Source organism: Coloeus monedula (assembly GCF_965178545.1).
Source record: "Coloeus monedula genome assembly, chromosome: 1".
Classification (NCBI taxonomy): domain Eukaryota; kingdom Metazoa; phylum Chordata; class Aves; order Passeriformes; family Corvidae; genus Coloeus; species Coloeus monedula.
Window position 1 is genome coordinate 133,749,451 of NC_138781.1, and position 22,907 is coordinate 133,772,357.

General features: G+C 38.7%; 1 protein-coding gene across 1 annotated transcript; it reads left to right on the forward strand.

Moving 5' to 3' along the window:
• The first annotated feature begins 430 nt into the window (after positions 1-430).
• On the forward strand, positions 431-13,485 carry OSGIN2 (oxidative stress induced growth inhibitor family member 2). The gene is made up of 6 exons (XM_082283075.1): positions 431-529; positions 3,447-3,601; positions 7,599-7,735; positions 9,380-9,571; positions 10,185-10,276; positions 12,187-13,485. Exons 1-6 carry the CDS (start codon positions 486-488, stop codon positions 13,232-13,234), a joined length of 1,668 nt encoding a protein of 555 aa, XP_082139201.1. The 5' UTR covers positions 431-485; the 3' UTR covers positions 13,235-13,485.
• Positions 13,486-22,907: the final 9,422 nt, after the last annotated feature.

The following is a 22,907-nucleotide window of genomic DNA, read 5'->3' on the forward strand; positions in this document are numbered from 1 at the left end:
ATGGGGCAGAGCAGGACGCTGCAGGCCGGGAGCCTCCCGCGACAGCTCCGCAGCCTGGTGCGAGTCCCCTCGGGAAGGGCAGCCCCTCACGGGGCCGCGGAGCTGCCTCGTGCCGCTGCACCGCCCTCCCTCTCACCCTGCGCCCGTGCCAGGCCGGGGCTGCCCGCCCTCCCCGGGGGAGGCGGCGCATCCCGCATCCTCCTGCGGGAGCGGGCCCGCGGGGCCGCGGCACCGCCGGCAGCAGGAAGGCGCACTCTCCGCTCCCCTTCGCTTCTCTCCTTCTCCTCCTCTCAGCTCATCCCGCTCGTCCCTCCTCCCTCCCGGTGTGGCGGCGGCTCCTCCTCCCGCGTGTGACCCGGTGCCGCATGTGAGCGGGGAGGAGGGACCGCGCGGCGCGGGCCCCGCTGTGGCGGCAGGAGGAGGAGCGGGAGCCGGCGTGCGGTGTCCCCCCGCAGCCTCATCGCTGGGCCCCGCCGGCACTCCCCATGCCCGTGTGGTGCTGCCGCTGCTCCCTGGCCGGTCACTTCAGGTGAGGCGGCGGCGGGGAGCGGCGGGGCGGCGCGGGAGCCGGGCCGCGGGGCGGCGGGCGGGGGCGGTGCGGGCAGGACGGGGACACCGGCGGGGCTGCGGCCTCCGCGGGGCTGCGGCGGCGAGCGCGGCGCTTACCCGGCCCCGCACGGCTCCGCCGGGGAAGGGATGGCAGTGGCGGGGCCCGGGCGGGCGCGTCGTGACCTTGGGCAGCGCCGAGGCGCAGCCGAGCCGGGGGCAGCCCGCGCCCGCTGATGCTCGGTGTTGCTCCGTGGTTCGCAGCGCTGCACCGCCCGGGATGCCGGCCCCAAGGGGCACCGCTCTGCCCGCTTACCTGGAGAAAATCCAGCAGTCTGGCAGTGTTAAATTCGCTTCTCGAAAGTGTCAGCTTGAGACCAAATTCAGATTCCTTTTATATAACGAGTTTTCTGTTAACCGCCCACCACAGTCCGTTTCTTTATTTTTTTTTTCTTAAAGTACGTAATGTATTCTAGAATCCTTCAAAACTGCTACCTGGAAAAGGTACCGTTTGTTTTAATAACCTGCAGCAAATTAGGTATTAGTTATTATAAAATTATTATTATTAGCTTTTTCAAATGGGAGAAAAACTGTTACATGTACATTGTGTTTTTTCTCTTAATGGGTTTTTTACATTAAAAAAAGCAAAGCCGTGGATGCACACGTCGGCACATGTTTAGAATCTGGGCTATTGACAGAATGTAGTTCTCCAGCTTATTTGGTGCGACCAGTGTAAGATAGATTAAGCACTAGTGTTGTAACTGACTCATCTTGTGCCCACTTGCACGTCTGCAGGACTAGAGCCATAGGTAATTGTGCATAGGATTTGTGATTCACAAATCCCCACCACTGTGAAGCTGTCTACCGTGAGTTTTATCAAGATAAAAACTTCTAGTATTTGGTGGCTTTCAGTGTTGTTCAGGGGTTATGAAGATGGTGGCCCCTAACTTCAGATCTTGCTAGGTGCTGATATGATGTTCTTGCAAAGGAAGAGCATGCTCCTGACAACAGTCCTGCATATGCACTGCACTTTGTGTGTGGATGTTCCTGTGCAAAGAACAAGAAACTGCACATTGTGTGCAGATGTTCCTGGGCAAAATCACCGGTTTGGTAGTTTGTGATACACTAAGCTACACAGAAGCAACGTTTTTGTTGTTAAAAGATCCTTTTGTAGCCTACATCATTGTGCATATAGCCATTAAAAGAAGTTTTGAAATGTTTCTTTCGGTTTTATGTACCACCAAGCCCAGCAAGTATAATAAAACCACACTAAAGCATGCATGCTGCCTTTAAGACTGTCTTTTGCAAAACATAAGGTAGTATTGCCTTAGTCAAGTTTGAGCAAAGGCTGGAAAATAAAACAGTCTACCTGTTCCTTTCTAAAAGCAGAGGTGAAAAAATTAGGACGATAATTAGATATCCCCTCTCTGACTCTTCATCTAACTCATGCTGTTTGTATATTAGGTGTCTGCAAGAGTTAATGGGCAGCTGTAATCAAACAGTAAGCGTGTAATTTTGTTATTGTTGTTGTACTGCAGGGAATAGTGGTATCAAGTACTTTCCAAAATAAATACAGCCTCAGAATTGCTCCCCACCTTTTTTAACAATGCCATCAGAGAGATGCGTTAAAGAGTTTGCTAATGCTGTTGTTACTGCCCAGCTCTGTCTCCAGTTTACTTCAGACTTCCCCATTGAGGAAAGGCTTTTGAAAGAGAATCTTGGGTGCTGTGGGAGTTGAGGCAGTACATAGTGTACGTGGCTTCTTGAAGGCCCTGGGAATTGTATCAGTGTCTTACGATTTTGGTCCTGTGTAGAAAATAATTGCTGAAACACTAGAATAGCTTTAAGATATGCAAATTCTTAGGAAATATGTGAGTACTTTTATTTATTGTTAATAATTAACCATATTTGTAAAGAGAAAAAATTTTAGAACTGTTGGTAGGGGTATTTTTAATTAAAAATTGGTTGTCCTTACTTTGCAAAAGACTTGACAAAATACCTGCAGTAACAGACTATTCTTAATTTGACTCCGTCTTTCTAGCTCGACTGATAGTGTGTGCTTCTTCAATGACCTGGAAAGGTTTCAGAAAGGGCTCCTAAATAATTAAACAGAAAACATTATAAAGCAAGTCTTTGTATTCTAGAAGCACATCTAGATGGTGAAGAGTTACAAGAGAAACTTAAGTAGACTTTGCAGACAAAGAACTGAGAAATCTAGAAAAATGGCTCATCATGAAAGCAGTCTGCTGTGCAGGAGCTGATCTGACTGCATGGCAGTTCCTTCTGTAAAAACTTTTAACAGTGGTAGGATGGGTTATGTCTAGGGCTTAAAGGGATCGCTTCACAAGGATCCATCCTCACACCACGGCCAACTTTAACTGGCCTCACTTCTGTCTGAATGGGAATTTGTTGAGGTGAAGTCATGTGTGCAGCTCAGCCAGCAGGAAGGGATATAAATGCTGCTGTTGTACCTTAGCTGCTCCTTCAGGATTTTTCTGGCCTTAATGTTGTTAATTGGCTAGGCAGTGTGTATCTCCTCATTTGATAAGGATAATGAGGAATGAGATCTACTGTGTGTGGGATCAAAATAATGCTTTGGTTATACTTTGGCTTTGTATAAACTGAGATTAGAAATCTGCATTTCTGCAGAGCCATCTGTGCCTTTTTGTTATCCTTCTGTAGACTTGCTAGGAGAAAGTGGACTTTTAAAAATCTTCTGTTAGAAAAGCTGTGCTGAAGAGTAAAATTGTGTAGATTGGATAAAACGTATTTGTTTTGGTCTTGATTTTGCCAGTTTCTAGCTCTTGAAGTAAAACATCAAAAGCGATTTTTGAAGAGACTGTTCTGACAACAGTTCACTGTTTCATTTTAGTTTTCTCCCATCTGTCCTTCTTAATTAGAACTTACAGCAGCACTGAAACTGAAGGACAGCTTTTGAATTCCTTTGTTCAGTACTTTGGTGACAGCCTTGGGAGGAAGATTAAAAGAATGCCTTTAATTGAAGAAACTGTTCTGCCTGGGGACTCCCTTCTTACTCTGCCTGTAGTAATAATAGGTGAGTTTTTTCACTTTTTTAAAGATTCACTGTCACTGTCATTGCCTTTATAGACCTGCTGCATGAAATAATTTATTATTAAATATCTAATGCTTAGGACCCTTAAAATGAAGATGTTTATTAGAGTAATACAGTTGTTATAATTAACAACAGTAGCATAAAATTATACTAAGGGACTGGTTGGAGTATATTTGAATTCAAATTATGCTTTGAGAAAATGAGCTGCAATATTTGGCAGCAGATACAGGAGTATTAACGGAAGAACTGTATTGATTCTAGTGTTGATGACATGGGGTTTGATTAATGTGATATGTCTATTTCAGGACGCGTGGAGGTTATCGATGGTACACTGGTAGAAATCTGTGGGGTCATCTGTGGGGAGACTGAAAAGCATAATGTAAAGTGTGTGTACTGTATGTTGGTTAGGTGCTAACCTCTCATTAATTGCCTTTTTCTCTGTTGCATCCATCACTAATATCTAAATATTCTCCCATCTTTTCCAAAATGAATCCAAGTCAATTCAGCTAGTTTAAAACAATAAACTCTAGTCTTGACTGAACACTTAAAGGCTTGTATCTGTAAAATGTTGCTGAATGACAGGATAACAGAGGGAGGAGGCTCCAGCGGTACACAACTTAATTTAGAGTGCCAGCATGATGTGTATTGGGCCAAGGTTTTTCAACAACAGCTGGTCACCAGCTCATTATCACCATGACTTCATGAGGGGATAAAGAAAAGATCTGAAGTAAAGAAGGTTTTCAATAATCTAGTCCAAAGCTGTTGGGACTAGAGCAAGTACCTGCAAACAAGCAGAGATTTTGGAGATTGATGTTGCAATATAATTGTGTTTGCAGTAAGTCTCCACAACTTTGAAAGACTGGTGTTTGTACAGGGCCTGTTCACAAACCTCTCTTTATGATAGTTTAAAATAATGCTCATGTAACAGACTTACGTGTATGTGACAGAGGTGAATCATTTGATGATTTCTGCATCACAGTTGAAAAGAACAGTTTTCTAGCATTTTGTCAGCCTTAGTATAGCTTTGCCATATGAGTTAATGACTCATAAACTGAGTTAATGACTCAGTTTCCAATGTTTAGTTTTGCAAATATGCATTATGCAAATACTTGTGCTCAATACTTATTTTGTCTAGGGAGCCTTTCTAGGTGCTGACACCAAATACAGCTGCCTTGACCACTTCTCTCTCCATCGTCCAAATGCTTTTTCACGGATATATTTGAGACACCTTGCAAGTTGATCTTCTCCACTGGCAGCCTACTATCACTGAAGAGCCTTTGAAGGGATCTAAAATGATTTGATAATGTAGTAGAAGAGTATGAAAATAATTGTCATCCTCCCCCATATATAAACACTGTTGTCTACTTGTTTAATAACTTCTGTGCAGTACCTGTGTTGGGAAGAAACGGATACATTCCATTGGGGTTGAACAATTTCATGCTGAAACTCTAAAGTTTAGAGCGTGTTCTGCGCTAAACATTTTTATCTTCTGCACTAGTTTTGATCATTACTGTGTAGACAGTGTTGTCACTTCTCATCCAAATAACAAGGTTGTTATGATACTTGAAGCTGAATATTTGCTTTAAATTTAGACATGTAGTGTAATGGTGGTTGTACTATAGTTTGCTGTTGATCAGAAGAAGATTTTGCTGATATTCAAACAAACTTCTAACTGCTTCTTAAATGAACAGGGCCATGGGGTTTTCAATTATATTGATTGTACAACTAAAGTTTGTATAATAGTAATATCTCTTAATTTCAGTCAGAGCTGTTATTGGAGGTACTGTGTATAAATAAAGAACAAACCCCTCAGGTATTAATTTCTCATTTCAAAACGATTTTTTTCTCTTTTTCCCAAGAATTTCTGAGAAAATCATAGCAAGTCTAATTGCAGACCTTGCAGCTGAATCTTCGTCTTGTGTGTTCTTGACAGCATATCCTCAAGGGAATTCCTTTCCCTTGGACTTAGTCTGCTTAAAGAATTGGAACTGGGTTTGGATCAACTCTCTGGATGGTCCCAGAGAAGTTCAGGCAGCTCAGTGACAGTAATTCACCTTAACATAATCCCATCCTCAGTAATCTCCTTGGCCCTTGCCAGCCTTTGTTTGGGCAACATTTGTTACCCATTAAGTTCTTTACGGCTTATCCAGTAGGAATGAACTTTAGCATGGCATCCTTGGCCAAGGCACACATTTTTCCCTTCCTGTTGTGGACTAGCTTTGTTTATACTCCAGCAGGAAAAAAAAGCTAGCTGTGCACTTGTAAAAAGATAGAAAATTCTTTACTGTGTTCAAGTTAAAATTCTAAAAACAGTTAAGAATTTACTCAGCCGTGGGAATGCCTGTGAGCTATTGGTATAATTAAAGTGTTTTCATAATTTCATTTGATTTTGATGTGGGTAGTTTCTCTGTATTGGTACAGGTCTCTCACATCCATTTCATGGCAAATGGGTGACAGGAGGAGCTTGCATCTTCTTTAAGCTTTAAATTCCTGCACTGAAGCATATCCAGCTATCTTGTGTTGATCAGTTTGTGGGAGGGCAGAACAGTGTGAGAGTAAGGAAGAACTTTTTCACTGTCTTTAGATTCTTTAGATGATTTTCTTGTAGTCTATGGTTGTGACCAGTCTATGTGCACAGCATTGTAATAAAGTATGAGATACCCTGCCACTGAGGACCAGGTGAGTATAGCCTCCTGAAACAGGAAAAAGAGATCCAATGTATGAGGAGACTGGGAATGAACAGGATCTCAGCGAAGTAATGGGGGATTTAGAGACTGAGGAACTGGAAAAGGGAGAAGAGACAGGCATTGGAGAAGTGGGATTGTTAACGCGTGATGAAAACAGTGTTGCAAAGGCGATGGGGAAAAGTAAATGGTCTGTGAACTCCTGACATCAAGGGCTGAAATGGTTAGAAGTAAGAACAAACATCCTGCTATATAAAAGTATGAATAAATTTGTAACTTAAGCCCAGAATTTGCATAGGGTGTGCGCTAAATACCATGTGTGCAAACAAAGTACTCACAAGTGCCTCATTAGGAGAACACTGTGCTTTTCATTCAGTTTATGAGGAAGAGGAGCCATAGAAATAACAATACATAGCCACATATTTAAATTCTGTATCCTAGCACATACTTTTCTGATTTAGCTTTTGGTATCTGACTATGTGACATGAATGTTACTTCTGTATTTGCATGTGATAAATATGGTCCCCTACTTTGTTTAATACTAGTCACATGAATAGAAATGTTTACCTTACGGTAATGGTTTGGTCTCATCTCTCTCATACTTTTAATAACATTTTAAAAATGTCTATTAAAATTGCAGCAATTCCCATATACAAATTGAAAATGCTACAAAACTGATAAAAGTGTTGGACTTGATACTCTTGCTGAACAATGAATGTGGTCTTACATGAGTTTCTTGTACTTTACCACTTACCTGCAGGAGGTCTGTGTTCACTTAGCTTCTATGTTGCTGTTTTGCTGTGCCTTTAACTTCTCATCTAACTTTCAGTCTTAAGCTTTCTGCTTGTCTCTTTCGTCCTTTTATTTTATGGACAGACCTAAAGATCATGTATTCCAGATTGTCTTTCTGCTCTGTGTTGTACAGTGCCTATGGGAATGCAGTAATATTCAGATAGCACCATGACTGACAGGCAGACCATTATCTGTCAGGACATTTTTACACAAGAATAGTGAATTTGACATACTAAATTAGGGAACTTCTTTATATGCATTTAGTTTCCTGGTGTAAAAGTCATAGATCTGTTTCTTTTTACCTGAAAAAAATTTTGCTTTGTTTATTTGGAGGATGGCCCTATAAAAAGCTCTATTTTACTGCAAAGTTTATAAGTTGCTTTGAGTCAAAACAGTCTGGCATTATACTACTTCAGTACTATTTTGTCACTGTAGATTTAGTGATTAACAAACTGTAGATTATAAACATTTTTACTAAAGCAGTAATTTTTTTTCTTTAATAGGAAATGGACCTTCAGGAATTTGCCTTTCTTACCTGCTCTCTGGATACAGGCCATATTTGTCTCCTGAAGCTATACACCCAAACCCCATTCTACATACAAAATTAGAAGAAGCTCGACATCTTTCCATTGTTGATCAAGTAAGCTTTGGTTGCGATCTTGTCTAGGTCTTTTCCTACTGCGAGCATTAATGCATTAATAAGTTATTTTGTTATTCTGTTAATTTAAATAGAATCAGCTCATGACCATTGGATCCAAACCTGGGTTGTGTAGTGTTCTTTGTGGTTCTTGAAGGCTTTAATTTGTAGTGTTTTTCTTTTTTACATGTCTACTCTCTGTTGTGTTCTTACTATCTGCCAGGAGTGTCTAAAGCATGACTTGGTCAGTGGCTGATGCAGGACTTCCAGTTGTCGTGTCCTGGATGTTTGGGCACTATCACCAAGGAACACATGCTACTAACATACTTAAAAGTACACATAGTTCAAGTTAAAATATTCGCAAATACTACAATTTTTACTAAGATTTGATTTTTAGTTATGTGGGGAACATATATCCTCTATCAACACAACTCATTTTTCTTTTTGGAACAGTATGCATCCTTCGGTGTTTGTGTTGTATTGACAGTCGCTCTTGTGCTGTAGTTGTTACCCTTCTATGCATCCAAGTTTTCTGTCTGATTTGGTTGGTTAAATCTTCTCCAGCATTTTTCTTTCCATTTGTCCATTTGTTTGCCATGTTAACACTGTTTTCCACTCACTGCACAGTACTCCTGATGGATTACTGACAATGCTATCACTGTATTGCCTTTGTGAGTAATTTATTTGAAATACAAACATGGATTTATGTTTGTAGGGGGTGAGTAGGGGTTTGTTTGGCTTTGGATTTTGGAGGGTGCTTTTGTTTCAGTGCTGTGCTATTTGCATGTAATGTTTACCCTAGGTCTCAAGGTCTTTTTCTTTTGCAGGAAAGTAAGCTGACTAAGTTTTGGCTACAGATGTTTCATGTATTTCATCCTCCCCTGACCCCCTGATATTTTGCTTAATTAGGAAGCTAAGCTGTACTGTCTTTGTCAGCAAAAATTGGTCTTATGTCTGATTCTTTCTTCAAATCTCTATTTTCTCTTCAAATATTTGCTATTGCATAATTTTTTCAATTATTGCAATTTTTAGAACAAGACTGGTTAATAGATGCTGAAATGTGAACATTTTATAAAGTTCTAGAAATTTTGCTCAACATTAACTGCTGTGTAAAATAATCCTAGTTTTAATTTTTAAAAATAATGCTTAAAATATCTCCATTATTTCAAAATACAATACAGTTAATGTTGGAACTAGCTAAAAGCTGTCAAAAGAGCCTTTTCTACTTGATGTTTAAAGCCTAATGTTTTTAGATTCCAATTTTGCTTTATCAAAATGGGGCTCCTAGAAATATTAGCAGTCCCTTGTTAAAAGCAATGTTCTTTCTATAAATACAGGTGTTACTAAGTTGCTCTGATCTCTATTTGTCTACATACTTCTTGTTCTACAATGAATTTTAAATACTGACTTGCCCCAGAACTGCTGTTATTAACATGTAATTTTTAAATGAGTGAGGTGTATTATTCAGTTACACAGAACTGAATCATAGCAGTTATTTCTGAAAAGTGTTGTGATTGAATCTCTACATTAAGTACCTTTACCTAAAGTGCAATTTGAATTAATTTTGTTTTCTGTTGCAATTCAACTTCTGTACATCAGAATAGCATGATGCTGCATGAACATTTTTCAAAATTTGTCATCCTTCAGGATCTGGAGTACCTGTCAGAAGGCCTTGAAGGACGCTCCTCAAACCCAGTTGCAGTGCTTTTTGATACGTTGCTTCACCCTGATGCTGACTTTGGCTATGACTACCCACCTGTTCTGCACTGGAAGTTAGAACAGCATAATTATATTCCCCACATAGTGCTTGGAAAAGGACCACCTGGGGGGGCTTGGCATGTGAGTAAAAATTTCATCTCACTCCTAGGGTAAATTGATAACTCTGTGTTTTGGGATTTTTCTTACTACCTAGGGCTGTTTTAGATAGTAATGCCAGTTGCAGTTTCAGCTGCTCACTTGCCAAAGCCCAGGTAAGTGGGGGATATGAGAAAGGAAGGAAGAAATTGCCCTCTATTTGGGTGTTTGTGACCGTGACTGCTGTCTTATATTACCAGGTTTTTTGTTCGTTTAAATTTAATGAATTATGAAGAGTATTTTCTATAACTTTTTTTTTGTCTGCACTGTTTCCAGGTGCTTTTGTACAAAATCTTAAATCTCGATGTCTTTATATGTCACTTTCACATGTTTTTCTTCCTCTTTTGTATTTAAAATAACTTGCTTTTAGTTTCACTTGCACATGCTTTCTCGTCACCTTCTTCTTTATTTGCTCATATAGTTGCTTATTATCTACATGTAACACAAAAATGGTTCATCAGTTCTTCATGTAATGTCCTGGTCTTATGTTGTGTTCTGGTATTTTGTTGCTCTAAATGAGTACAATAAGAAGACCTTCACTGGTTTTTATATAAATTTGAAATGTGTCTGGTCATGCATCTTCATGTTTTCTCCATAGTCCATGGAAGGCTCTATGCTAACCATCAGTTTTGGAGACTGGATGGAATTGCCTGGCCTCAGCTTTAAGGAGTGGGCAGCTAGCAAACGCAGGTAAAGATACTGCAAAATCTGTTTGGGAATCCTAGTTGCTATAAAAATCCAGATAACTGGAAAATATTTAAACTTCACTGTTCACAGGAGGGCTTCTTGTTTCGTTTATTAAATTGCCTGATGGCACTGGAAAAAACTGGGCAATGGTCAGGAAGAATAATTGCTCGTGAGTGCACCAAAAGCAAACATATAGGCAATGGTGTGTTCCAGTAGCATTTGACAAAGAGTCACTTACTGAAAGCAGTTCTGATTAAAGGTGAGGGAAGATGGAGGAAGGAATTTCAAATCAACCGAAGTATTGTAAGTTTCTCTTTCAACACAGATGCAGCTGAAGTTGCTGCGCACACCAGCTTTCTTGTAATTCAGGAAGTTATGTAGTTCAGTATTTGCGTTTACAGGCAAAGCTGCAGCATCTTAAATCTATGAATTTTAAGAGAATAATTCAGTATTTCAGGGTTAGTTTGTAGCAGTAAGTTTCTTGAAAAACTTGAGAAGAAAAGTTACTTTTGTGCAAGCTCACTGTTTTTCCTTCATAAAGGTCTGTGTCAGCAGATGAATCTAGGAACACTCTACATGAGCTTTTTCTAAAATTTTAATTTTTTTGACTTTGCTCTAGCAAAATTAAAGGAAGTTGGTTTTGTACCATGTATGGGAAAAGAAGAAGTACAGTTACTTGAGCATATGTCTTTAAGGGCGGACTGTTACTCATTTCAGGACAACCCTTGAAGTGAAGAAACTGTAGCTTTGTTCTTTAATCCTTTTCTTAGATAACCACAGCAATCTTGCCTCCTTATTAACTGAAATCCCATAAGCTGCTTATTATCTGAAGCTATATATTGTAGTTTTCAACAATGCTAAAACCAGAAATGCTGACCTGTTGTACTACAATTAAACAACCTTCTTTAAAAGGATTGATGATAATGTAAACTTCTAGTCATGTAGAACAGTTTCCTAAGTTTGCTTGTAAGAGGTGTCACAGTCACATTATCCTCTTCCAATAAATACCTCATGAGGATTTTCAGAGCTGTAACCTGAGCATTTAAAAGTACATATGCTATTATCTTGTTAATCTAAGAAAATGAATAGCCTGATTACTTGTAAATATGATTTTAAGTGTAATTTAGTGGCAATCCTGATGTTCAGTACTGTTTATTTTGCCTTCTTCCTAGAGCTTACTTCTAAAGAAGCAGCAAAATTCATGCAACTGTTCCAAATAATTACACTGTCAGCTATTTTTTCTTATGAGACTGCAATAATCACGAGAAAAGCACAGATGTAATAGCAGGGTTGCAGTGCAAAAATATTTTTTGTTGAACACTTGAACCTCACAATCCTATTTACATAATTGCACTAACACTCTGTGTCATGTTTGCTTTGCTCACTCATGTAACATAGAACTACTTCATTTGATACTTAGTGAACTTAACTGTACCCAAGGGAGAGGTCTTTTGTAAGGTATAATGAATACTTGGTTCCAGTAACATTGAACCTGGAGTTTCAAAATTAGCACTTAACTATGACATTTAATTATTAGATTGTAAGTAAGTGTATTCTCACTAGTACAAGTTTAGCCAGTATTGTACTGTTGATAGCTGTGATGTTAAACTTTGTAAAATACTTCCATATGGAGCTGACGTGATACTCCAGAGCTTTGTTACACCTAATTTGTCAAACACCATAGCACTTTACATTGTATAAAGACTTAAACCTGTATTTTAAAAGTTAGCTTGTCTTGTGTATCAGAAAACAAGAGAAAAAATAAATGCCTTTAAAGATGATGAACTCAGTGTCGGTTACACTGAACAGATTCAGTCCTCTTAAATTTGATCTGTCATGTGATATTTCATATCTGATATTCAAATTACCAATAAGGTCTATTTATTAACTGGAACCATTTAATTTTGTTTCAGAAATATAAAGAGTGATCGAGTAATGCCAGAGGAAATAGCTTGTTATTATAAAAACTATGTTAAAGTCATGGGCCTCCAAAAGAATTTCAGAGACAATGTTTATATAACATCAGTGTCCAGGCTTTACCGAGAAAAGGATGATGAAGGTAGCAGTCAACAAAATGAAGATATTTCAACACAGCATTTGGAAATGGAAGATGGACAGAAATCACTTATTAAGAGAAACTGGGAAGTCAGAGGTTATCAGCGAGCAACAGATGGTTCTCATGTGCCCTTCTGCCTCTTTGCTGAGAATGTGGCTCTTGCAACTGGCACCTTTGATTCTCCTGGCCGACTGCAAGTTGAAGGAGAAGACTTTCCTTTTGTCCTCCATTCCATGTCTGACTTCGGAGCTGCAATCAGCAAAGGAAAGTTACGTGGGAAGGCAGACCCTGTGTTGATTGTGGGTGCTGGACTAACAGCAGCTGATGCAGTACTATGTGCCTACAACAACAACATCCCAGTAGTCCATGTGTTTCGTAGAAGAGTTACCGATACAAGCCTGATTTTCAAACAGTTACCTAAAAAGCTTTACCCTGAATACCACAAGGTCTATCATATGATGTGTACTCAGTCTCATAGCGTGGACTCTAATCAACATTCTGCTTACACTAGTTTCCCTGAACACAATGTACTTTCCTTCAAGCCTGAAATGAAATGTGTTCTTCAGAGCGCCTCCGGACTGAAGAAAATTTTGAAGTTTTCTGTAGCCTTAGTTCTGATAGGTTCTCACCCAAATCTTTTCTTTTTAAAGGACCAAGGACATAGCATAGGTCATCACTCTAATCAGCCTATCACATGCAAGGGGAATCCTATAGAGATTGATCCATACACTTATGAATGCACTAAAGAAGCCAACCTCTTTGCTTTAGGGCCTCTGGTGGGAGACAACTTTGTACGGTTTTTAAAAGGAGGTGCACTGGGCATTGCACGATGCTTGGCAATAAGACAAAAGAAGAAACATGAATTGATTGAAAGTGAGGATGGAGGAGGTGATGGGGTACCATAAATGAGACATTAGAAACTCTCACATCCAGGATTACAGATGTAGTCTTAACAGAAAACTCACTGGCAGCAAAAGTTGATAGCAGTCACATTTCTGTTGTGTACAAGTAACCTGCGCTTGTATTGCTTGGTAAAGGATGCTGATACTACAATATTTCATTCTTTAGAAATACAAAAAATTGATCTGCTATTTCAACTGATCTCAACTGGAATTGCTTCCAGATAAACAGAAAATGAGACTAACTTATCTTGGCCTGCCTGCCTGTCATCTCTTGCTCAACTACAAGAGCAGACTTTGTCTGTGAAAAGCAATGCCTACCAGAGTGGCTTTACATTTTAGTGTCAAATGTGACAAAAATACTCTTACCATGAAATTTAAATAACTTCTAAAAGCAGAAAGCTTGTTTAGTACAAAACGATTCTTTGTCCCAAAGCAAATTTGGAGCCTTCTGCTTGAAGCGAGGATTTTATTTATTTGCCACGGTAATACTTGGAATGAGCACTTAGCAAAATGGTTTCTACTGTAAGAAGGACTTCTGTAAGCAAGAAGTATTCCTTAACAGTTTTAAATTATCCTGGTAATTGGAATAAAAGAATAAGCATTCCCGTTTAATCTTTAATAACGATTTGACACAATCCATTAATGTTTCTTCACACTATGCCTAGAGTTGGGTGAGTGCACAAAGACTAACATGAGATGTTCCCCTACAGTGATATGTACATGTCTGAGAATACGCATTAACATAAACAATAAAGTACTCATATAAGTGCTCTTATTACAGTGTCAATATAATGAGTATCTAGTGTACTTCTGAAAAATTAAGTACATGAGAAAATTAAGGGGTTTTTGCTTCCAAGCTCAGGAAGACTGAATGGGATCATTTGGCTGATGAAGGTGGGGTGGGTGATAGATATTCTCATCTCCCATTTGATCGAAAATTGGTTCTCTTTTTTTTCTAGAGCAGCACATGATAGTGAAATATATTGGCCTGCAATTTTTGAAACTTAAGAAAGGCTTATATCTTACAGCCAGCTAAAAAATAAACCAATCTCAAAACAAACATGCCATAGTTCCTTTAAATCTTAAAGCGTCTTATGAAAGACAAAGACTTAACTTGTACCTACCTCTGAATCCAAGTTTCACCTTTCTGCTTCATCATGTAAAACCTAGATTTCATTTGCTGGGTCTTACAGTAGTTAGTTTACCTAAACACACTCATAGGTTTCGTACCATAGTGAGGTTAACTTAGGAAAGTGAACACCCAGAACTCTGAATAGACAAAAGTGATTGGTTTTAACTGGTTTTTTCCCAAATGTTTTAATTCAGGTCCAATGTGATGGAATAGATGTTATTTTTCTGTTTGGGTTTTTTTTATGTTAAAGAATGTCATGTTAGTTTAAGGTATTTTGTTCACATGATTAAAAATCTCCATATTAGAACTTCAACAGATTTTGAAAAGGAAGTTAGGCTTTGTGAAACTGCTAGTGCTTGCTGGTTTCCCAGCTGTCTTAACTTTCCTAAGTTGTAGACAGCTGTATTCAATAAATGCCTGTTTTCTGTGCCTACTCAATTACAGGGTTCTGTGGCTACTGCAGGTTTTTATGCATCTGAGTAAGTTACTCAGACTTTGGACATAGAAGTTGAAAAGGTACAGTATGCAAGGATTAAAACTACTATTTTCAGTGGAAGTCCAAAATAATTTATGAAATTATGCTACAACTAATAATAAATTTTAGTCTAGAGCCACTTAATAGCATAAACACAAACAAAGGAGCATTTCTATCAATTTCTGCATTGCCCACATGGTTGGCTTTAGCCACACATTGTCAGTACTAGTTAAGATACTTTTTTATACTGATATTGAACTGATTTTAATTCCACTAAAGTCTAAGCTTGTTTTCTTCATATTTTAATTTGAGATTCTACAATTTACCTTCTCTGGCAGAAACTGTGTATATAGAAACCAATTCTAAACCTGTGATACCTAATAATTTTAACTGTTAAAAGTGCTAAATACTTCCTTATAGAACTTTATTGCAGTTAAGTTATTGGGAATACATCTGCACTGTGATCAAATTCCTGCAGTTTTGTATCAATATAAATGTCCAAATACAACATATGGCATGTTACTGCTTTTTCTTTTGTCACAGGAGACATTTAAAATGCCAGCAAAACAAAGATCTACTTAGCAGTTATTTTGCAAAAAGGGAAAAAAACCCTTTAAATGGCTCCATTTCTAGCCTCAGCTGCTGCAGCTACTCACAAGCTGTGTGTGTTGTAGTAACAATTTTGCAGCAGAGATCTTTGACCTATTATTACACAAGTATCTTTCACTGCAATCTTACAGCACCTTGAGGTTTAGCTGCTTTTTTTTTATCTATCTTGCCAGTATTTTTGAGGTAAAAAGTTGCATGCAAGACCCCCTAGTTGGGCAGAGACATTTCAGTGATAATGTTTATTAAGCCAGTATAAAAATATTTTTTCAACCAAAGCTTTGCTAAAAAATCATCTTTTGTCTTCTAGGAAGTGCTAGATTTAAAGTTGTAGCTGGACTTTTTCACTTTTGCCTTTCTGATTTTGAGAGAAATTTATTTCTGTTTCTCTCCTCTTACTTATTTTGAGGAACTAGGTGATAGAAAACTTCAGGCTTTGCCTTAAGATAGTTTTCCCTACAGCACTGCATTTATTGTGAATTAGATGTTGGCCACTGAATAGTGTCTTTTGGGGAAACACGTTGTTTCTCAGATTAGAAAAAAACCAAGCATTTGAATTTCCTGTGTAATATAATAATTTGCAGAAGGGAGACTGCTTCTTTCAGCACTTCTTTCACTGAGAAGGGTAAACTTTTAAATATCGTGGATTTTAAAAGGATACTTAGTACTTAAGATCTATTACTAAAATACAGACAGGAAGAACATAAATTTTAGCCTAAGTAATTTAATTTGGATTTACAGAATTTGTAAAGTTGTGTTAACCCATACTGTGTAGTTTCTAATAGGCTAGTGGAAAAACATCTTTTACATTTGGATTTGGTTCTTAATGCTGTGAATGTGTCTACTAGTTAAATTATGGCTAAGAGTATTTTAAGTAGTATCCAGATACTGAACTGGGAGTTAAGATTTCTCCTAGTAGATTTCCCTAACAATCTGCCTCTTTCCAGCATCTCTTCTGACTGAATTGTGCTTAAAATTTTTTCCACAAAGGAGTAAGCCTGTTTCACCCAAGTGAGCTAACGCAGGAATCCTTTCTGCGAGTAATCCAGAGAGAGTGGTGATAACAACACCAGATTCTTCACTCTCTCAGGAAAGTGCTTTGTTTTGGACTAGCAGCCTGGGTCTACCAGTGACTGCATGAAAAGAGTATGGCTCCCAGAAACAGTGGTTATACACAGAAAGGGACACCAAAGTGTTTCCCACAGCTCCAGGTCCCTAGTCCTCAGCACTTAGGGAATTGTTGAAATATTCTTGTATTTTACTTCTGGCCTGGGGGTGTAGGCAACTTCTTTTTAGTAATTTCATAGAATGTTTTTTGCATAATGAAAAATACTAATTTTGTAGAAGGAGGTGGCTGTAGCTTCTCTCACAGCTCAAGAACTGAAAAGAAGGCTGGAGCTAGAAATCCAGAGTATTTACTCAAAGCTGTAGGAAACCAAACTAAAACCTCAACTTCTAGACAGGCCTGACCTGCACACCCAGTTGAAAGAAAAGGCCATTTTTAGACCAAGTGCTCTTGAAAGAGAATGAAAGGGAGTAAAATTTGCAAACTTGTAGTGAGTCTTCATTGCTGACAAGTGATGACTAGTGAGGAATGATGGGAGGAAAGCTGTGAAGAATGTGTGCAGTGTGAAGTGCAAACGTACAGGTGCTGAAGTGCCTCCGCACAGCGTCAATAGGCCGGGGGTGTCCCCATCCTTTTGGGTCGAGATCTGGGTCTGTGGCAAGAGCTCTGCACAGGAGCTGTTCATCCAACACACTGCTGAGTATTTGTAACTGGCTGTTAAGTACACTGAATGCAACATGTATGAGAAATTGTCTTTGCTGACTAAGCTGTAGGACTGGATCAGCAACATGGTGTGCCAAGAGATAAGGCTTTGTTACTCTGCTACCATAATTTCTGCTTCTGGAAAGCAAGCAGGTATCTTCATGTAATAGCAGGATCTGGGCTGTACAGTGTTCCCAGACATTTCTAAACTGGAAGAGGTAGCACACATATGCCTTAAAGGCAGCTGATTACTCAATTTTATTATCGTCCATATAGTAATGGTTTAATTTTGAGTAAGTTATGGAATCAAAAATGCCAAAAGGTTTATACTGTTATACCTTAATTTAGATAATGCATTAGGAGCCTTACAATAACAATGTTCTGTCATCATTTTTGGACTCTTATTTTAAGGTGAGAGCAAGACAGGAACACTCAATGGATTTGAGAGCTTTTTGTACAAATATTTCCCCCATTTCCCCTTGCCCAACCTGAAAGAAAAGTTTTGCTTTGTTTGAAATAACTGTAACACTTGATTCTACTTAGCAGAAAGAATGGAAATTGAAGCACCTCTGACAGAAAAAGGAAGGCTTTGGTGACACTAGGGGTAGAAATCTGAAGTAAGGATGTTGAATTATAAACAGCTCTTTTCCTGAAACAATGTATTTTATATTCTAAATGGTACACTGGGAGTTTCAGTTTAGTTAATTTTTTGAACCTTGAATTACACAGAGAATTAATTGTGTGGTCAAGGATGAATTTGGTGTAAGGAACAAAGATTATGGACAGGGAAAAAAGCATTTCTAGTGTTACTCGGTAGCTATAGAGAAGCTAAGCTGTTTTAAAGATGGTTTTGTCATTGTAGACACTAGAACAATTCAGCTCAAGCAAACCTTGAACTTGAGTTCCCATTATACCTGTCTGCATGTTAGCTCATTTTCTAACTGGCAGTTTTGTACGTTCAGGGCATAATAAACCAACTCTTAAAACCTAGTGGTAATCAGTAGTCATCAAACCAGGAAACAACTTGTTCTGGAGGCTAAGTAACTCTAATTTGCACTTTCCTCCTCCATCTCTTTATTCTGAGATCACTGGCAATGTGTAAGTACCAGCCTACAGTGGATGCTTCAATAAACTAAAATGCAGCTTTATGTCCCTAGACACCCTCTGTATACTTACATGCCAGCAGAAAGAAAATTACCAATTAGGTTTGCCATGTATTCACAAAATACTATAGAATCCTGGAATTTTTAGGTTGTTTTTTTAACTAGATATACAAATATTTTTCATCAGTTTGCATGCTAGGACCAGCTTCTATGTGAACAGTGAGCTATTGTTGTTCAAGAACTGATCCTGCTACCTTACATCTCCCTGGCACAATTTACTGAGTCAATACTCTGACCTTGCCCATTTCTCTGTTAGACCTGGTATGCTGGTTGTATGCTGGAATTCCAGTTTGAAATAAGATAAAGGACTATATTCATCTACCTATGTGTTTGTTCACACACAATGCACCTGGACTTAGAGATACTGTGTATAAATATAATTTGTGTGTGGCAGTGCCTGTTTCATCTTTTGCTGGAGTATGCTTGGGTTAAAACTTTCTTTTTTTCAGATAAGCAATGTAAACAAGTACAGAACATTTTGTGTAAGCAACTTGTGAGCTAAACCTCTGTTTTGATTAGATGATAAACATTCCTGAGGTTTGCATGCTAGGCTTGTTTTATCTTAATGTGTGAACACTTATTATAGACTGAAAGCAAAAAATTAAAATAGTGTCACCTAGAAGTCAGTTATTTTGGTTTTGAGAAGTAGGGAACTCAAGTCAAATGAAAGATCAAACTGTGGAGGAAAAGGAATTCAGAGAGCTGCAGTGTTCAGAATGAGGAACGTGTTTTGCATGGATCTGGTGCTGAAACCAATGAATAACAAAGATTCCAGTAGTAAAATCTGCAGCAGAGCAGTACAGGCAGAGTGCTAAAGCCAAGTGGTAGAAAGAGTTGCTAGTCAGAGATATCTGATATTGTGTAGCATTTTGTAACTATCTCACTGGAATGTGGTGATTGCAATCAAAGACTGAAAGAGGACGATGAGGAATAGTGGTAAGGAAGAGGGTTAATTTTTTGGCACATTTGGCTTGAATTATAAGGAGATACCAGAACAACCAGAACACAATTTGAATCTGGAAATCAAACAAAAACCAGTATGTGAATTTGTGACTCCAGCCAGATGTGGCCAAATGTAACTGAGGATTGATTCAAGAAATGGAAAAGAGCAAGAGAAGAGGGTGCAAGACTCCCTCCAGTTTTATGGGAGATGGAGAGAAAGGAAAAATATAGACTGAGAAATCATTTGTATAACATGGACTGGAGCAAGAGGGGGGAGGGGTTTAGGTGTGGGTCTACAGTAGAGGCTTCAGCTACTGTCTCAGTTAGGAATGAACATATGGAATAGAGCTTATCACACATCAGGAATAAAGGCAATGAAGGGGACTTGGCATTTCAGAGGAAGGAGATGGGGAGGGTGACTGGATGGAGGAACATAAGCTGACTGCAAACACACTTTCTGCATATAGGTGCAATGACAAAGGAGAGGCCAGCCCTGACACATAACCCCCACCATTCTGGGAGAAGATGGCGGAGTAAGGGTAGGAGAAAAATGTACAGACTCATAGATATGAATGGACAGAAATAGAAATCACACTTCAACAGTGAGAATATCTTGGCAGTCTTCCCAAAAAAAACCTGTGGCTTTCCCAGCTGATGTAGAAAATGGGAAGTCAGCTGAAACTGGTGTGAGTTAAACTGAAAATTAAGCATGTTTTCATGCAGGGATACAGCACCTATCCATGCTTTTAGTAGTACATAGAGTAATTCAATCTGCTTTAAACTGTTTTCATCACCTAAGCTGCTGAATGCAAGACTGCCTGTTAAGAGCCTTGCTAATAAAAAGTATATTTAGTTTATATATTGTGTGCATCTCCTTCCTGTGAACAGTGTGAACAAAGATAATAAACGCTACAAAAAAAGCATCCCAAACAAACCCTCAAACTGTGTTATATACAAAAAAATGCAAGAAACACGATCTGAAGAGAAGTTTCTGCTTAGGTATTTTTAAGGTGAAGAGCATAATTTTGTCAAAAAGATGAGTATACTTGCAGACCGTGGGTGTGGCAGATGAAAGAAACCTTAGATATCATCTCTGATTTACTGAACCTTCTAAAGAAAATCAGCACCACACAAGTTCTCCCAGAAATTGAACTTGCTGTTGAAACCACAGAGTACATGCTCTGCAGTGAAAATGGAGCACACAGCAAAATTTCTGAACTGCAGAATGCTAAGTTGATTGCCCTTGCTTGTGCTCACAGCTTTTGCTTTACATATAAAAATGCCTCAACCCATGAGCTTTCCCCTCTTGCTCTTTTCTGATTCTGTAATTTTCCCATCCTGCTGGGGGAGAATGTGTGAGTGGGGCTTAGCTGCCTACTGGGGTTAGCCTGCAACAGTATGTTCTGTACAATAAAGGAAATACCAGGTGAAGTTAATGCACTAGCTCCAGGGATAAGGTAGATACTGATGCAATTTATCGAATGTTCAAATTTATTGGATTGTGTAATCACGTCCTTTATCATCTACCTCAGAAACTTCAGTAACAGAAGGCCAAACCAGTAAGCCAACAAGCATGTTTCCTCTAATGTCCTGAGTTGAAAATCATGGCGAAAATAAGTTAAAATGGAAGACTTCAGAATTATGAATGGGACATGTTACATGAATTTAGAGTTACAATTTAAGCCATAGCTAAGAGGTCTGTATGTCTAAACTTTTTAATGCAAGCACAATTTTATATTGAAATAGAAGCTCAGGTGCACTAATGTGGCAGGCTTTTCATCAACTGGACAGCAGCTGAAACTGTATTACAAACCACACTGTATCACCTACTAGGGACCCTCAAGTTAGAATATTCTGAGCTGGAACTCTTAAACACTAAATTAAAAAAATAAAAGTATCAAAGCTAGTAAATTCAGCTGTCTGGGAAACTGGATTTGAAGAGCCCAAAATCATAAAACATGAACAAGAGTGCTCTCAGCTATATCAGCAGGGTTGCTTGAGCCCTAGCTGATTGCAGTCTGAGCAGCAAAGGACTCAGCCTTTACTTTCTTGTAGAAGGCCCCTATACAATGCATGTTTTGTCCTTTCACTTCAGAAATTATCCAGTTGCTTTTTACAAAAACAAGGCTTTAATTACAACCTTTCTGAAGAATCTTGTCCATTGATACTCTACTATCCAAGCTATTTGCTTGAATTTAGTAACAACAATCAAAAACCTCAGCAGTCTACAAGAACTCTGTTGGACCAGGTCTTCAGCCAGAAAACCTGGAAATTCTCAGTGATGGTAGAAAAACTCAACTGAGGGTGCAACAGTCAGTACATCTCCTCCAGAAAGAATTTTAACTGCTTAAGAACAGTCTTTTTAAAGGTATTTGGTGGGTAAGATTAGATGTACCCTCATGCAAACACTCTAACAGCTTTTGTGGAACTCAGAAGTATTGGGCTACAGTTTGTGTATCACTCTGGACATTGTTGATCAGCAAGAAGATGCCAAGACAGACATGAGAAAACACTGGCTTTGGAAGACCAAATATTTTCTGCATGGTTCAACCATGTTGACTTCAGCACATCTGTATACACAGATCTCGCAATACTGCTCTTTAAATCTGATACACAATGGAGCAGCTTCAAACAGTGCACCTCATCTTGCTTGTATGCTCAGAGGTCTTGGCAGAGGAAGTAATTTTGTTTGTGTCAATTCAATTACATCAACCAGATTACTTCCTCACATGAAGAAAGAGATCCTCCCTCTTGAAAGAGGATGCAATAAAGCTACTGTCCATCTTTATCGCTATTTGATGGCTTCATACAGCTGAGCAGGAGGTCTGGAAAGTTTTTTTCACTGTACTTCCAGGGGAATCTCACAAATTGCAAGTTCTCAGATTACTAAAATGAGCTCTTCTGATCCACAAACAAGCAACTGTTTCCCTGTTAATTGACCTATTTTGAAGGCCATATTTTTACACAGTGATTGCAAAAAGTAAAGGCACGAAAGAAAGAAATAGGTCAAATAATTTAAAATCCCAAATTGGAGTGCAACAGCTCTTTGAAGACTTTGTCTGGCTTGGAAGTTCATTTAACAAATGAACATTCAACCACACTGATTTAAAGGCGTAAATGAAAGTATGTTTAAGCAAAAAACCAACAAAAAGCTGGGTTTTTTTAGTTCCAAGATCTTCTGTAACAGTAACAATAGTACATGCTCTACATAATGAACCACAGAGAAGTGATTCATTATGACTCATATCATGATCATATCATATCAACCATATCATATCATGATCAAATACCAGTTGCATCTCAGCCTCAATAGATTTTCAATTTTTAATATAACACCCTTGAAAATACCCAGTTAACAAAGCCTTTCTGAAAAGAGAAAAAATAGCCTGATGCTAACTTCCTTTTTCTTTCCCAATACAGTAGTGATAAACAAACATCAGAAAGAGCCTAAAATGAAATCCTAAGTATCTATGGTATTTTACTAAGCATTACTCTGAAGTGAATAATGGGAAGGTCTTGAAAATGTGCAACCTGTAAGTACCAAGCAGTGAAAGGAACTTTTTTTTTTCTTTATTAAAAGCAAGACTTAG